Here is an 18931-nt window from a genome sequence, read left to right as displayed (position 1 = left end):
ATCTGGTTGTCCACGGCCTCGCGCTCGTCTGCACTCCCGTAACACAAATAGTCGCACACCTGCAACCTTATCTTCATGTATACTATTCTCTAGTCCGAACGTCATAAATGACATTCTCGATCACTACAACCTCAGTTCCTTCTGAATCTAGTCGTCAAACATTAGTTCCTCCTTGAACTTAATTCACCAATCCATCATTGATCACGTCCGTCTTCGAGCAACACTTGTACATAAATCAAACAACAAACTAGTACGAGGAGAAGTCCTTCCCGAGTTGACTCAAGATCAGTTCACGCAACACAACACAAACACCAAGCAAAACCAACACCCTAACACCAGAGCATAAGCATATCTAAGTAGCATCTTAGCAACTTGTGAACATTACCTAATGTCATTATGCTAAATCACTTTGCTATGCCAATTTCATTATTCAGACCAATTTTTCATTACGTGATCTCACAATCTCCCCCTTGATGAAAATATTGGCAACCCTCATGTGAACATTTGCAACCTCTTAATAGACATAATTTGATTTTAAAATCAAACACAAAGTGAAATAAAAAATCAAGAAAAATTTCCAACATGGAAAACCTCTTTCCCATTGTGAAAAAACAAAAAATTCTCACGAATGAACAACTCTCTCCCTTTTGGCAATGATTTCATCAAAAATTCAAAAGAGAGAATCAAATATTTCTGTTGATGACCTCTTAACAGACATGACTTATTCTGGAATTACTATTCAAAGGAAGTTCCGGGTTCAATCTAAAACTTCTAAGTTCAGACAAAGAAAGAGTATGAAACTGAAATTAAAGTACGCCTAATGAGTTGTAGCTCAGACCAAATGAAGTCGTGAGTTCCAAATTATAATTCAAAGTAGATCTATGGAGAACCTACAAATAATTTCATATGAACAAATAGATCGAGCAAATATAGACAAATGGAAAGCAAGAACTCAAGAACTAGAAAACAAGAAAGGAGATGCAAGATTTATTTTCCAAAGTTTGGACACCTTCTCTAGAGGTTCCTATGGCTCCGTTGTGGGACTCGGTCACTCTAGAGCTGGGTCTCTCTCAACCCTTTTTCCCACAGGGTTCGGTCACACTTGAGCTTAGGTTTCCACTCTTGATTTGTTCCCTTTCGAAGGAAAAATTGAAGCCTTCACAAACTTCCCGTAGCACACCACTATCTTGGATGCTCACCGGCGATGCCTAGCCGCTTAGGAGCTTCACGCTCTAAGAGTAACAAACGTGATGATAAACTTTTTACTGATGACTCGAGTGCTCAAGAATAGAGCTCACTTGCACTCAATATTCCAATCTCTCAACCTAACTCACTTCTCTTCTCAAATCTCACACTAGGTTAGAGTGGGAAGGAGTTCTTTTGACTCTATAATATTTTTCTTTTGTGCCCCAGGAAGCAGCCCCCTCAAAAGGGATGAGGGGTTATTTATACTCAACCCCTAAAAACTAGTCGTTAGAGAGTTTTCTGGCTCAACCTGAAACTTCCGAGTTTGACCCAGAATTGTTGGGTTGCACAAGTTAGACCCATGCGAGACCCCATCCGAATGAAGTTCGGAACCACCAAACTGGCCAAAGAATCTAGAACTTTCGAGTTCAACCCGAAACTTCCGGATTGAAACTTCAAACCAAAACTGAGAACCCCAACCTGGATTTAACACGGAACTTTTGGACAACCCGGAACTTTCGAGTTAACCTGGAGCTTTCGAGTTCAGCACAGCAAGCCCTTAAAAAAGCGATAACTTTTGATCCCGACATCTGATGTTGATGATTTTGGACTTTACGGAAAGCTTATTTAGAGGGCTACATATCCCACTAGAAACCATGACCTCAAACACATAGGATCAAAAATAGGAGCACTCTAAAAACCCGATTCGAACACTTACACATTTTTCGCACTGAACCCCTAAAGCAAAATCTCATTTTAGTTTGGTTAGAAACTCTTGAGCACTGAGACACAGCAAATAGCTCTACATTGCATCTCTCTTAATAGTGCGGCAAATCTATATTTGAATTCAAAGATAAAACTCATTTCAACCACTTTGAGCCATTGAATACCTTCAAGTACCGCTTATTTCCTTCAAACTTAAAGGATTGCCAACTTTTGTATCATCTTCACTCCATCTTTTTTCAATTCTTCATGTGATTGATGTTAATCGCTCATAGCTTCACATGACCTCACACGGTATTAGCGCAAAGCCTTCACTCACTCTTCACCACTGCCTTGTTCCTGTGACGCCAAGCCATTTGATTACCCTTCATCACCGAATGGTCCATCACAGCCGAGTCTTTGCCATAAAAAATAACTATGTATCTGACGTCTTCAATGAAGTCACTTTATCAAATATGGAGTCCAATCTTTGTTTTTCACTCTTGGCATATTGGATTATAATTCAACTTATGACTTCTTATGGATCATAACCCCAACTCACTCTCAAGCACAAAGCACATGGGTTAGTCCACTCAACGTAATTGATAACTTATACCTTAAGTTACTTGATCTCAATAAGTAACTTAGCCTTCATGCTTATTGTCATTCTTCGTATGGAACCTAACTCCACTCATTTGCAAGCACATAGCACACGAGTTAGTCTATAAAACTCTATTGATAATGTCACATCTTTAGTTATTTGATCTCCATAAATAACTTAGCGTTCATTCTTCAAACTGCTTCTTCTTATGAGCATCACTAAGATCTCAATGACTTTCATGCAATTCTTTCAACTCATGGCATTTTATGCTTCATCATTTATGCATCTCCTATGAAATAACCTAATAAAAATTCTCAATATAATTGTTATTCCATATGTATTGTTATTAAATTACCAAAACCACACATAAGAGTTAGATGCATTGTTAGTACATAGGTATTATTGGTCCCTTCTTGTCATTAGCATAGCTGCTAATAAAGTGCATGACCTCATTCCTGTTATGAAACTATTGTCCGACCTGGATGTCGGTATTCTGGTATCCCCAGTTAGATAAGGTGTTATACTCAACGAGGACACAATCCAATAGCTCAGCACCACGAAAGTACCAGATCATTGGCACGGGTCATCATTGTCAGCAGCTTCTTCATCCCCACAACCACTGGCTTCATCATCCATGCATTCTGCATCTACCTCAAAAAGGTCCACTCCATCTCCCTCTATACTGGAACTGCCCTCTCCGACATGCTCTTCCTCCTCTTAATGCATCACCTGCTATCCTGATCCTTCAACGCTAGTCACTACATCATCTTTCACCAATTATGACACGATGCTTACGTACACCCTCATTTCAAAGTTCTCCTCCAATGCCTTGCGTGAGTACAAAGCTCATGCGTTGTTCCTTCTTATCTTGAACAACATATGAACAATGATTGAGCTATTTGGAATAAGCCATTATCGCATACTCTCTAGTACAACGGACCATAAGGGCCCAATATCTCAATAGCACCCTTGTCTAAAGCTTTGAATGAGACTGAATATCCGAAACGCAGGAACGATCTGACTAGAAAGTCATTCAAAACTTGAACGAAGAACCAGCGTTTATTGAAGAAGTTATAGAGTCGATTACAAAAAGTACTAGTTTGAAAGACTCGTTGGAATTGATCCGCTGAGACTGCTGGTTCACACGTAAAAAGCTCATAACATGTGATTTCAGATCATCTAGGTCAATAGGTAGCTCAATCGTACTCTCTATATGCTGACAGTCCTAAATTGTTATAAGCCTCTCATGCAAAATAGCAGGATATTCTCCATAATAAATATGAATAGTTATACCGTATCTGCTAAACAAACGTACATGTAATAAAATAACTACTTATATGTATTTACGATACATAATTAATTACGCATCTCGATAAATAATAAGTAGATTAAAAATGCAAATTAAATATTACATCACTTAACAATGCCAAATATTTAAGTAATTAACGATACTTATTAACTCATCAATATTGAATTCAAATAAAATAATTAATATTTAAAATTGAATTAAAATATTTAATAAACATTAACTAAGTATTAATATACAACTATTGCTATTAAATATTTAATAAATATTTAAAATAATTATTATTATTTATTGAATAACTAAGAAAATAATCTAAATACTCTAATTTATCAACTTATATAATTAAATAAATTTAGCTGAACAAATTATACCTTATACTTACTCTACTTAATATTACTAATCTAAGTATTAGTTAAATAAGTAATCTAATTACTTACATGAAGGAAAAGGAGCGCTCTCAAAGTGTTCAACTCACACTGCTGCTCCTCGCATTGCTCTTCTCCGGCTGCTCCTCTTCTACTCGCGGTGTTGCTCTCTTCTTTTCTCGCGTTGCTCCTCTCTTGTTGCAATTCCTCTACTCATATTGTTGCTCCCTTCTCTTCTCGTGCTACTGTAGCATCTATGCTACTAGGTAATCGGTAAGTGTTTCGGTGATTAATGACAACCGTATCATTGTGACTAATGTGTATGTTTTGAAGGGAATCAAAATTCTTTAGTTCACAATGATTGAATAGTTTTTCTTGGTCTCTCAAGGAATTCTATTGGTTGATCAAAGGACATCTGCGTCAAGATTAAAAATCTTCTAGTTCTAAGTGTCACAAGGTGATAGGGACACTTAAGTAGATCTAAGTCTCATTTTTGCCTTTTGACCGTCTTATAAAGGGGGCTAAGTGTTGTAGCTTAACCTAGTTGAGTCTAGACACAGTTGGATGCACACTTGTGAAAATCTAGAACTAGGTAGCTCAAAGAAATCTATGGGTGAGAAGTTGAGAAGTTAGAACTCAAAGTCTTAGACGAGTTCCAGGAAGATTGTTCTCACCGGATTGTCCGGTGTGAGAAGGATTATTCTCACGGGCTATTTTTCTTCTCTATGAAGATTTCAAATGAACTCACCGGATTGTCCGGTGATTCAAGGAATTCTGCACCGGAGCATTTAACAGAAAAGTCATTTTTCAGAGAAATTTGAAGTTACATGCATCGGATTGTCCGGTGATCTGAATGACTCATACACCGAAATATTTAACAGAAGGACTATTTTTCTGAAAAAAATTGGAGTTAAACTGACCAGATTGTTCGGTGACTTAAATGAGTCCTCACTGGACTATTTAATAAAAACTTGGTATTTTCGGAGGAAATAGATTATAACTCACCGGACTATCCGGTATGTTGAAGAACACCAAAGCATTTTGCAACAGCTACTGACAACTGTCAAATCAACGTATGAAAGAAGTTAACTCACCGAATTGTCCGGTGTTAACAGAGACGTGTGCATCGGACAATCCAGTGTTCACAGAAAAAGTGAGCGGTTGGGCAACGGCTGGATTTAGACCTTTAGCCTATATATACCCCCTCACTTGGTTTCATTCGTCTCTCTTGCAACCAAGAAGCATTCATACATAGTATGTATCATCTAGAGGTAAGGGAGAGCACTTGAGGTGATTTGCAAGTTCTTAATTGAAGATTAAGGACTTTATTAGTACTTCAAGAGTAGTGAGTGTGCATCTAACTGTTGTTTTAGACTTGATAGGAATCAAGTGAACTAGTTAGATTGTTACTCTTTGTGGTTAGCAACACCTAACCGGTCGTGGAGATTGGAGGTGTTCTCGATGAACTCTTGGAGGTTTTGTGGGAGCCCGGAGAAGCTCGGGTATTTGGTTTGATGTCCGCCAATCCGAAGATGGAGAAGTGACAATCACTAGTGAGCATTTGAGTCTTGGTAACTCAAGGAGGAGCGACATCCTTGTGTCTATGCTCCAACGAAGATTAGTGGAGAGTGTCAACTCTTCGATACCTCGGGAAAAACTTGGTGTCCTCTTACCCTACTCTTGTTACATTCCGTATTTTGCTTCTAGCATTTCCTTCATGTAAGTTTCAATTCCACATTTTACTTATGTTCTATATGCTTGCATGTTTATGGTTATCATTCTAGCTTGCTAGGTCGTCTAGTTGCTTTTATACATTCTAGGCTAAGGTTGCTCTTTGTTCTAGAAATCGGTAGTTAGTTTAGGTTTTGATTCGTGCCCTATTCACCCTCCTCTAGGTTGCTGCTTCTCAACTGAAGTCAGCGACCGCTTCTCAACTGAAGTCAGCGACCTCATTTTATTCGACACCAAAAGTAGCACAAGAACCCCCACATGTCACAACCTGCACCGAAATCAGCGATAAGACACGATGTGAGTGACGTGATGTACCAGCTATATTTGGCAAATAATATGTCGAATATGCTATTGTGCACCATATTCGGCACCTCATGTGATGAATACAGTACACAATGTCTTATTCAGTATACGAGATGCTGAAAACACATGGAATCGTTCTTTTTTTTACACGGTGTATAAAAAAACCCGTATTCGATGAATTAGGTATCGAATAACCATGCTATATTTGTAAATACAATATCATAATTTTTTAAAAGAAACAATTCGATATATTATCTATTTTTTAATTTTTGCGGTACTCCGATCGTACTCCAGCACTCTGCGCATTTTGTACCCTGTACACGGTTCTTCATCCAATCAACTCACCCGGTACATAGGATGTACACTGTACATTTTATCTTAAACTTATCCGATAGCACTACGAAACTCCTGTTCAGTCTTAGGCTATCTCTGTTCATTTTTCAGTGATACAGTGCTTCGTAAGACACTGTGTCGCTCGAATTTGCCAATCGGGTGACCGGATAAGCTCTCTAACAGGTATGGTATCAAACGTTACAGTGTTGGAGAGAGAAGCTGGTACTTCAAATTTGTTGCTGCACCGTAAGCATCCGCAACACTGTTTATAGATATTGACTGTTGGTTTGGAGAAGAAGAGTGATAAAAGTTAGAAAATAAAGAAACTGCTGGAGATAAAAATAAAATAAAAATTATAATAATAATATTAGAGAATACTATAATAATATTATAAAGAATAAATTTTTAAGTAGCTGCATGGTCTTAAGTCAAATGACAACGGTAACCGGAAAATCAATAGTCTTCGGAAACTCACAAGCCACGTGAACATGCGTCGTTCCAACGTGGCACGTAGTCCCGATGTCTGATTTCTCAGCCCTGTCTCAAAATCTAGAGATATCTCAACCCTGACAGCAACGGTCAAAGATGACAGGGACAGAGATATAAGAAGTCATAAAATACAGCAATAAGGTCACTTCTAAAATTAATTGCTTATATATTAATTAGGTGTTTATTTAAATAAAAAGATAATGATAATTTAAATATGAAAGTAAAAGAGTTCGTTCTTTAAGGAACTAGCTATTTGAATAATTCTAGATAATTGTGAGATAATAAATTAGTTTGGTAGACTTTAAAAAAATAGTAAAAAAATATATCTATTATAAGTTTATTTCTTAACATCAAATTTTTATTTCCTAGCTATTTTCTTAAATATTATATAAGAAACAAAGTATTAGAAGTAGCTTAATGCTACAGCTACTTAATGAGTTAGGAAAATCTTATACTCACTAGGATCCATCCTAATCAGAGGATGATGTGGCTGAGGGTCCACAGTTCCAACTAAGCTAGCGGTAATTGTAACTACCAAATCCTGGAAAGCGTTATTTGTTAACTCAATGACGCGGCGTCACGAGCTCGGTGATCCTGGTTACGGCCGCTTCCGGGGCATCGTGATCTCGGTTCCGGCAGCCTCCGACGCATCGCGAGCCCGGTTGCGACAGCACGGAAGCCGGCGACACGCGCGAGCATTGACGAGGGTTCCAGCGACCACTAGCTGCGATTCACGTTGAGGGCAATCTCTGTCTTCGTCATGTTAAAATGATGAGTCCTAGTTATAATATATCACTAATAACTCATCATCAGTAATAAATAATTCTAGCTCAGTTAAGTGATAGATTAAATTGTGCCCTATCATTTATGACTAATCAGTAATATATCATCTTAGCTCATTCATAAATGATAGGTTAAATTGGGACCCATCGCTAATGACTAACTATCAGTGACGGGTCATCTCAGAGAGTCACTAGTGACAAGTCCAGTATTAATTCGTCACTAATGACCCATTTAATAAATAGAATAAATTAAAAAATCTTAATTAGCCAATCATTAGAAGTATTAGTCAATCATTTTGATGAAATATTAGAGTTCATCAACTTTTCAAATTTTTTACGTAGTTGTGACATATCTAATATATCCTTCGTAATGTATCAATTATAAATCTAGCAACTATATTAATTAGAAATAATAACTATATAATAGTTGTCGAACAATATCTATTTCCTGTATCTAACAGTAGAATATGCATTTATTTGTAAACCATAAAATATGTAGTAAAATGGTAAAAGTAAATATCATTTCTAAAGCAATTTGATTTATAATAGTGTATTCACAAATATTTTTTATTTTTATTTTATTTTTTCTCTTATTTTTCTCATCTTAGCAACACTATTGTATATTTCTACTCAAGTTTGATGTAAGGGGAGCCTTCTGTAGACACCAATGCGCATTCTAAAAATAGTGCAAAAATTTATGGGCGACAACTCAATCTTTCAAGTCACTTTTGACCTTGAAAAATTCGTCGAACCCAATAAAGTCGGTGAGAAACGAATATAACTTTTTCTGTAGATGTCTGTATAGTAAAAAAAAAAGTCAAAAATCGAAATCCATATGCAAAAGTTATGTTCGTTTAACCGAATGCACTCCAGATCTACTGTTTTGTGTGTCTATTTTACAATGAATATTAGTGACGGATTGAAAATATGACCCGTCACTTATGATCTTTAGCAAAAAGATTAAAAAGATAAAATACCATGGTCACTTCAGAACGCATGCGAGGTGAGTGGTAAGGTTGCTACGCGCGGAGGGTATTTTTTTTAACTTTTTTCGTGTCAAAAATTATAAAAATCTTTCATCAATCATAAGTGATGTGTCACTTATTACGTTCATTAGTGATGGGTTAATAAATAACGAGTCACAGTTATGATCTGTTATTTATTATATTTATTAGTGATGTAATAAATAATTTTATTAGTAATAGATTCTTATCCATCATTTATGATTGATCTCACTTGATCTCACTAACGCATTTGAAATGACGGATACTTAGATCCATCAGCTACGTCGATTATGACCAGTCATTTGGACTTTTCTTTCACGTAGTGTATAATAGGAGTCATCAACCGAAAGGTTTAGGACTAAGTTATGTCGAGTACACGGAATTTCAAAACAAGGTTTCTGTCGTGGGCTATACAAGAGTGATGAGTCGTTGTAATTAGCACAAAAAGCTTCTGAAAAACAAGATTTTTGTCTTGGGTTACACGAGAGTGATGAGTCGCTGAGAAAGATGGAATGTCAATCATACTCTCTGCTAGTCATGCGATCCCCGCCGGCAGAAGGAACCCCGTTGCGCCGTGTGGCCGCGAAGGCCGGACCCGAACCTGAAGCATCGCTACCAGCGTGCGAAGAGAGTCTCTCGCCGCCTTGCAGCAATCCCTGCCCGTCGCGCTCGCCATGCCATCAAAACCCACGAGCTCATAACCACCATGACGTCCGCAGCGCCGAGGAACACAACTCGCATGCGGCCGCAAAAGGGCTAGCGACGTGGCGTCGCTGAGTCTAGGTGTTCTCCGGCGCGAGGTAACAGATAACGCTTCCCTTGATTTGGTAGTTATGATCACAGCTTAATTGGAGCTGTGGACTTCAGCCACGTCGTCCTCTGATCAGGATGGATCCAACGCTATTCCAACACTTGCTTTTTCTTCTCATGAGCAGTACTAAGATCTTAATAATTTTCATAAAATTCTTTTAACTCATAGTATTTTATATTTTACCATTTATACATCTCTTATAAAATAATCTAACAATAATTCTCAATATAATTGTTATATCATATGTATTGTTATTAATTAGCAAAACTTCACATAAGTGTTAGATGCATTGTTAGTCTATAAGTCTTATTGGTCTCTTCTTGTCATTTCAGCATAGCTGCTAATAAAGTGCATGACCTCATTCCTGTTACGAAACTGTTGTCCAATCTAGATGTCGGTATTGTAGTATCCCCAGTTATATAAGGTGTTATACTCAACGAGGAAATAATCCAACAACTCAGCACCACGAAAGTACCAGATCGCTGGTACGGGTCATCATTGTCAGCAGCTTCTTCATCCCCACTACCACTGGCATCATCATCCATACATCCTATATCTACCTCAGAAAGGTTCACTCCATCTCCCTCTATACCGGAACTACCCTCCCTGACATGCCTTTCCTCCTCTTCATACATCACCTGGTGTCCTGATCCTTCAACGCTAGTCACTACATCATCTTTGCAAATATCATTTCTAAAGCAATTTGATTTATAGTAGTGTATTCACAAATATTTTCATTTTTATTTTATTTTTCTCTTATTTTTTCATCTTAGTAACACTACAATAGAAATTATTGTATATTTCTACTCAAATTTGATGTAAGAGAGCCTTCTATACATACAAACGCACATTCTGAAAACGGTGCAGAAACTTTCAAGACGAGAACTCAATATTTCAAGTCACTTTTAGTCTCAAAAAATCCCACAAAGTCGGGAAGAAACAGATGTAACTTTTTCTGTAGATGTACGTAGTGTTAAAAAAACATCGAAATTAAAATCCGTATGCAAAAGTTATATCTGTTTAACCGAAGGCACTCCAGGTTAACTGTTTTGTGTGTCTATTTTACAATAAATATTAATGACAGATTGTAAATGTGACCCGTCACTTATTACAAGTCATATGTGATGGGTCACCGTTATGACATATCACTTATGACCTTTAGCAAAATAGTTAAAAGGATAAAATATTCTACTCCCTTCAAAATACACGTGAGGTGAGATGGTAAGGTTGCTACTCACGCGAGGGTATGTCAAGAGTTGGATTCTCACGAAACACACATTATGAAAACAACTCAAAAAATAGCAAGGGACACATGGCAAGTGTTGATTGCACTGAGTTAAGTTAGCTCGGGTGAAAAAAAAAATATTTTTTGATTTTTTTTCATATAAAGAAATATAAAAATCTTTCATCAGTCATAAGTGACGGGCTATAACTGTGACACGTCATTTATTATATTTGTTAGTGACGGGTTAAATTTTAATCTGTCACCAATAACCTTATTAATAACAGGTTTTTAGTCATCACTTATGATTAGTCTCACTGACGCGTTCAAAGTGACGGATATTTAGATCCATCAGGTATGTCGATTATGCCCAGTCATTTTGAGTTTGTTTTCACGTAGTGTATAATAGGAGTCATCAACCGAAAGGTTTAGGGCTAAGTTATGTCGAGTACACGGAATTGCAAAACAAGGTTTCTGTCGTGGGCTATACAAGAGTGATAAGTCGTTGTAATTAGCACAAAAAGCTTCTGAAAAACAAGATTTTTGTCTTGGGTTACACGAGAGTGATGAGTCGCTGAGAAAGATGGAATGTCAATCATACTCTCTGCTAGTCATGCGATCCCCGCCGGCAGAAGGAACCCCGTTGCGCCGTGTGGCCGCGAAGGCCGGACCCGAACCTGACGCATCGTTACCAGCGTGCGAAGAGCGTCTCTCGCCGCCTTGCAGCAATCCCTGCCCGTCGCGCTCGCCATGCCATCAAAACCCACGAGCTCAAAACCGCCATGACGTCCGAAGCGCCGAGGAACACAACTCGCATGCGGCCGCAAAAGAGCTAGCGACCTGGCGTCGCTGAGTCTAGGTGTTCTCCGGCGCGAGGTAACAGATAACGCTTCCCTTGATTTGGTAGTTATGATCACAGCTTAATTGGAGCTGTGAACTTCAGCCACGTCGTCCTCTGATTAGGATGGATCCAACGCTTGCCGTTGCCGTGCCCCTCTATATAAACAACCCCCGCGCGGCTCGCCAAAGCCTCCACCTCGTCCAGTCGTCCTCGTCTCCTGCACTCTGTTCTCTCTATCGAGTGCTTTCCGTTGCAGGGCAGGGCAGGGCAGCTCCCTCGTCTCGTCGTCTCTTTCAACCCCACACCACGACCGGGGACAGGGAGCCTGCGCGGGGCTCGCGGCAGGAGCTGGCTAACCATCACTTTCGGGGAGCGGCTGCGCCGCACCCGCACGAGACGGCGGAGCTGGCAGCGGAGGCCTTCGGCGGGGAGTCGGAGGAGCAGAGCAACCGGTTCCTGGTGCTGCGCCTGTACGAGGCGCTCAACGCCCGCGACGCGCGCCGGGCGCAGGAGCTGCTGGCGCCCGACCTCGAGTGGTGGTTCCATGGGCCCCCAGCGCGCCAGCACATGATGCGCCTCCTCACCGGCGCGGACAACGACGGAAAGGGCGTCGACTTCGTTTTCTCCCCGCGCTCCGTCGACGCCTTCGGCTCCACCGTCATCGCCGAGGGCGCCGACGACGTGCGCCAGCTCTACTGGGTGCACGCCTGGACCGTCGGCCCCGATGGGGTGATCACCCAGCTCAGGGAGTACTTCAACACCGACCTCACCGTCACCCTCCTCTCCGCCACCTCCACCAAGAACGCCATTGCCGCCGCTCCTAAGCAGGACCCCTCTTCCTCCTCATCCTCGTCCTCGTTACCCTCCTCGACATCTTCTTCCGGGCCCAAGTGCCTGTGGCAGAGCCGCCGCGCCGACCGCGCGCACAAGTCGCTGCCGGGCCTCGTCCTCGCCATCTGAGAGTAGAGACAACTCCATCGACCTCCCTGCTTAAAAAATCATACATATATTAGTGCATAAATAATCTGGAACTGACGTGATTACCAAGCGAAGCCCATCAGTCTAGACGTTTGCGTATGGGCTGAACTGAACTGCTTTCAGTTGCGCGGTTCCTGAACCAGTTGAATTGCTTAGCGTGTGTTGAATCAGTATTGCGATTAATCCAAGTCATGGATTATGGTGTGTACTGCGATTACTGCTACGGTAATGGTCTACTTATATGGTCCAATGGAAATGATGGTTTTTTTGTGGTTGGATAAAGATTGCTTGTGTTGGAGGGTTAAGCAATCTGCGTGTTCTCTTCCCCTCTGTTCTTTTTACTCCCTTTTTTTACCTCTACTTGCATTGGTCTCTTGGACTTAAAATGGACTGAGACACCCGGTGCCTTCTGCGTAATTTAGTTTGACCACAAATTTTGAACTCTGACGAAGTTTGAGCGAGTAATCTATATGCTCACGTGGAAGTGTGATCCATCACCCGTGGAATTCAGAAGCTAGCAGTACCTGTTTATGAACGGCGCTTCTCAAATTACTCCTGAAAATTACACACGTGATAGTTTAGATGGAAACGCAAACAAAAATTTATTTGAGGGGTCTAACATATCTTATTCGAGTTTGCATAATTTGTTCGTGAGCTTTGAAGCACAAGGATGCAGAGGATTCGGAGGATGAAAATCTCCCGAATCCAAGGGCCGGCAGGTACGTTCTAGGGTGTTGCTTTCAACATGGCCAACCTAAAATCTTTGATGTGAACTTTCCAGAGATTCCCGATATCTCTGAAAGAAGAAACGCCAAGCTTGGAATTTCTTCTCCCTCGCACTGATCCTTTCCCACTTTTGTGCTTTCCTTGTCAATTGCACTGTCACTTTCACAAGCTTTTGAGGTGCAAAAGAAATGCAGTAACCAGTTCATTTCTCGTTCTGTGGGCAGTATTCTGGAATCTTGTATCAGCTTGTTTACTTTACGAGCTACTATCCTTGAAGAGTTGCAGAAGGTATCACTAAATATAACTTAGAAGGTACCAATTTCAAGTAATAATTTAATTTTTGTACCTCTTAGTACCTTTACAAGGACCGTTAGACAAATCTTACTTTAGTTGTGCAGTCCCAGAAGCCATACTGCTTTAGCAAATTTTAGGTCCAAACGTAGCAAATTCTAGGTCCCGTTTCGCGCGGCTCTTAAGCAAAGCTTCTTTGCCGAACCTAGAAAAACAAGCCATATACATTAGACTCTATGTTTTTTTTTTTGGCGAAAAAGACAACAACGTATCGTACCTCCTGTGAGCAACTCTGCATCGCCTAGTTCGACTATGGTCTCGTTTGATAGGGTTTTGAGAGTTGATTTTGTATTAAAATTATTTTTAGCGTTGCTAAATAGGTTGGTTGGGGAGTGATTCTGCGCGGTAATTACTTCCTGTTTTGTATAGTGAGGTGGGAGCTGGAAAAACTAGTTTTTACCTGATTCCCGACTGATTCTTCTCGATTTTAACACAATATTCTCTCAGTAATCACTTCTACCACTAGCATAACAAACGATTTTACAAATAGAATCACTTTCACCACAGAATCACTCTCACCACAAAATCAAAACTCTACCAAACAGACTCTATATACATAGCTGAAGAAATGAAGCATACATACACCCGACCCGGCAATACCCTAATTATCTGCTCCAGCTCCGCTTGTCTATAGTGTAGAACAATCTCAAAATTGGTGATAACCTAATACTGAAAGAGAAGGATACAACCGTGGTTTGGCTGTGTTCATCGCATATTCGCAGCTGAGGGACCTGTTTTCATCTGGTTATAATTTTTTTTTCTCATATATTGTATTGATATTTATTAGATTTTGGTTGTATATATCTATATTATGCAGAGATCAAGATAAACTCTTATATGATAGATTGATATAAATAAAATTTTCTTTTTAAAAAATATATATGCAGCTGAAACAAATACGTACAATAACAAGAAGAACACAAAAACTTGCCGCGTTTTTCTCCCGTGCCATGGCACGAATAGAACAAAACTGAAAGGACAGCTCGTTTCTCGACGAGATAGACGTGTACAGCACACAGTATCATCCAAGATGGCAGGAATTGAACATGTGCATGACGTGTGACTTTCAACACTAGCTAGTACATGCGTGAAATTAGAGGCCACCGTTGAGCTTTCAGCGATTTATACGTACTCCTCTTGCAGCACTGTACATTGCCGCTCTACTTATTTGCAGTTGAAACCTGCTATCAAATTCACAAATAGTCAAAAAAAAACTGACATCACAGCAAGTACTAAAAGCATCATCAGCGACGAACAGCACATGCACCTATAAGAGCCTATGTCCATCGGTAAACGCATGCAAACATTTAGGTATCTGCGCCTGTACTGTCATTCTCATACAGCATCTGCTAGACTATTACATCACCAAATAAATTACGTACTTTATTCCACAGCTCACGTTTCAAAGTAGTACTATATCAAAAACTATTGCAATTATTGTGTACGACGTGATCGGCTCTGACGTGAGGTCTCATCGGCCCCGCCAGCTGACAGACCAAGCCAAAGCTCTGAAACAGAGGCTCGGTAACCAGCCCGTGGGCATGAATTACGTGTGAGACGCACTGCCCTACGCGTGTGCAGTCTGCATGCCAAATTGGACGGTTCTACTGCGTACGCACTGCTGGTATCCTGGGAACGTTGAATCCTTCTGTCAGCCGAGCGCGCAGCTGTTTATTTCTCTTCTCTGCCGGCCGGGACCGCCCCTCTTGTAGATTTTCGGTGCAGAAGTGGCTATCAGCTGGCGACGGCACCACGCTGCTGCGTCGGCGTCGCTGTGTGAATGCCTATCTTTAATCATATTCTCTTTATTTTATTTCCTTTCTGATTCTTTTTTTATTATTTTTATTTTCTCTTATTTTTAATAACTTTTTTTCGAGAGAAATCGTGAAGGGAAAGAAGAGAGAATCTCATCCTGAAGGAAATGATTTTAGAAATTCCTTCATGACAAGAACTATAAAAAAAACCGTTAAAATACTTAAAAAAAACCTGTCGTAAAAGAATTCTAGACTCTGAAAAGATACGGGAGGATCGCTGGAAGGCACACAGCTGCACCCGTTCGTCACCCGACTTTCCTGGGCTGCTATTCTTCTGCCAGGCCCAACCGGAAATAACTATCGTCGATCAGGCGTTTCATGCCGGACCTAGGTTCGGTCGATTCCGGGCCGTTTTCCCCTTTCCAAGATCAGACCCAATGTTGTCAAGTTTGCTTCACAGACTGAGATTTTTTATTTTTATATTTCGAAAATAAAAAATTATAAAAATAAACGTCTATATAAAAAATACATAATTATGCTACCCTCATCCCCTGAAAGAGAAATATATACATATTCCCTTCTAATGGAAGATATATTTTAAAAAATAAACATATCACCCTTTTAACATATGATAAATTTAAAAAATAAACTTTGGTTGTATAGAGGATACAATGATCAACCTCTTAAAAAAATTTAGTAAAAAATATGATACACACAATGATAAATATAAAAGACAAATTTTATTGTACACCATTACACTATGTATAATAAATTTTTTCTTTTTTGTTTCACATTGAAAAAGTTATTGTTTGAGTTGATTTTTTAAGCTAGATTATAGTATTATTGTATGACTGAGAACGGCTACTAAAGGGAGGTGATGAGACACCTTACAAATTTCTTTCAAAACTGATGATTTTCTCCTATTATAGTCACCAAACGCACCTCGAAACTAAAGTAAAAGCAAAATTAGAGAAAAACTTGTTGGAATGGAAATCATAAAGAAACCATGACTATCATAGTTGGAATTAAACACTAGGTTTCATTGAAACCGAATCCATACGTTATTATACACAAAAGCTTGCAGCTTGAAAAACGTACACTAAGATCCAAATAGATAGACTTCGAATGAAGAAACTTTTCAAGTTGATAAATTAGAGGCAAATGGATTCAAGATCCGCTTTCATATATTTGTATATGAATTTTATGCCTTTAGTAACAAAAAGAACAAGTTCAACAAGAGGTAAAATTTCAACCCTTAAAGAAAAAAAAATTGCAACGAAAATCGAAAAACTCGCAACGAAGCAATTGAGCGAGATTAGAAAGGGATGAACACAAGTATGCATACAAACTTAATCTTCATTGCTTGCATAGTCCAATCATATTTTTGAAAGATTACAAAGTATTTTGCTTATAAAAAGCCCTCACCTAATACATAGGCCAAGCTACCATCTCCCTCCCATCTAAAACCCAATCACTCAAACTTAAATGGCTGACTCTTCCTCTTCCAACAGCCCTACCCTCTATTTATAGGCCCTAAGAGCTTTCTTCGATATCAAGTTTACTTGTTTTTAAAGTATCCTTCTCTTATAGTACATTCCTACCTACCGTTAAGGGTGTTTTGATCTATTTTCTTCTCATCCATCGGATGACCGTGATGCCTTCACGACTTAGCTTCGTCTCAACGTAAGCTTCACGATGAAACTACGTGCACTCCATCATTCCACGTTTTTGAGGTCAAACCGCAAAACCGTCTCGCACGCTTCTCAACGCGTGACTCACTGCCACTTATTTTCACCTCAAGTAAGCATCCCGATGTCGGCACATGTAATTTGTCTTACGATCTTGCCCGCTAGCACATCTCTCCCGCTTCGGATCTCTCAGACCATCTTGTCACTAGCACTAGCATCTCCTTCGCTTAACTTTGTCAATACGTCACCTGCATCCATCTTTTCATATTTTGCTTGACCTCCATATATACTGCTAAGATCACCCTTGATTTCGCCCAGCCACCTTGATCATTCGACACCAAGCACCTCGCTTGGCCCCGATTATCCCGCCGTCAACCACCAAGTCGCATCCATCACATATATAACACGAGATAATCAAACACATATCTTCAACTCTATTATAAATTAGTCACAATCAAAATCCTCAGGCGAAAGCACATCTTAGAGAAAACGTTAACGCCAGATGTTCAATGTTCACTCTTCCTGAGGGCCGGACCATCCGTCGTATTCAAGTCATCAGACCATCCATTTTGTAACATCTATGCAAATATTAGTCCGGCGTCCATTTCACCCCATCGCCGGACCATCCGGCGAGTGCACGTCTTCTGGAGCCAATATGCAACCTCTTTGTAACAAATGCTCCGGCGTGCACTGCTGTCCAAAGCCAGACCATCTGACGCGTACTTCAACCTTTTCTTCTGAGTCAAAATTCTCTGGCATGAAAACCCTTCTAAACGCCGGACCATCTGACATGTTCAATTTCCCAAATGCTAAATCATTCGACCTGTACAGTTTTTCTAGTACAGAGATAAAACACTCTAACTCCATTTCTCTTTGCAACTTTGATTAGTCATGATCATAATTGTTGTACATAAACATATTCATGCAATTCAACAAATTGTCAAACCAAAATAACAATATTGTCGATCACTCATCACATATAAACTAATGCGCATTTTAACTTGGTTTCTCAATTCTCTATATAAAGAAAAATTAAAAAAGATTATAACTATTTTGATAGTGTTTTGAATTTTGGAGCAATAGAACATAACATTTTTTATTTTTAAACCTGTCGCATGTAAGGATGGTATTTTTAAAAAATTTATTATCTGTTGAAAGTGCAACATGTGGCTATCACCCTTTCATCGGCCGATAATAGACTAATTCCATATTTTTTCAAACGGACATTAATTTTTATAATTCTTTGATTTTCGAAATATAAAAAAAAAACTCACGGCCAGGATCAGTCACAGGCCCACTCTGTCACGCGGCAGGGACTGGAGAAGCCCAGCGGATCGCGGTTTTATTTGGCGCGCCCACCTGCTTGGTTGGTGCTGCACGCCTCCACCGAAAGGAAGCACCGACTGTTCCAGAAGCCAGCAGGCATGTAGGGCAGTAGGGCTTGAGCTCCTCAGCTAGGTAGAAGGTAGCCGTGGGTGAAACAGTTCCCTGGTGGCTTCTGGAGTCCTGGGAGGTCGACTGGTCGTTGCAGGCATGTAGAGGCACATGTTCGTGCCAGTTAGGCAGTGTTTGGTTCGACACTTCGACGCACTAGCTCGGATGTGCCGGCTCCGTCCAACTTTTTACGCTCGTCTGAGTTTGGTTTATAGATGAGGGTAGATAGGATCACCCATTTTTGCTTCAAATTCTAAACGAGCTTCTCCCAGAAAATGAGTTGGACGACGCCATTAAGGTTGCCTCGTTCATGCAGCCATACTCG

The 18931-nt window shown here is 39.9% G+C and overlaps 1 protein-coding gene across 1 annotated transcript; it reads left to right on the top strand.

The window, feature by feature from the left end:
- The first annotated feature begins 11449 nt into the window (after positions 1 to 11449).
- Positions 11450 to 12935, top strand: LOC133912308 (uncharacterized). The gene has a single exon (XM_062354974.1). It carries the CDS (start codon positions 11799 to 11801, stop codon positions 12633 to 12635), a length of 837 nt encoding a protein of 278 aa, XP_062210958.1. The 5' UTR covers positions 11450 to 11798; the 3' UTR covers positions 12636 to 12935.
- Positions 12936 to 18931: the final 5996 nt, after the last annotated feature.

This window comes from Phragmites australis, chromosome 3, assembly GCF_958298935.1.
Source record: "Phragmites australis chromosome 3, lpPhrAust1.1, whole genome shotgun sequence".
Classification (NCBI taxonomy): domain Eukaryota; kingdom Viridiplantae; phylum Streptophyta; class Magnoliopsida; order Poales; family Poaceae; genus Phragmites; species Phragmites australis.
The sequence above is the reverse complement of the archived record's forward strand: the minus strand, read 5'-3'. Positions and strand labels throughout refer to the sequence as shown.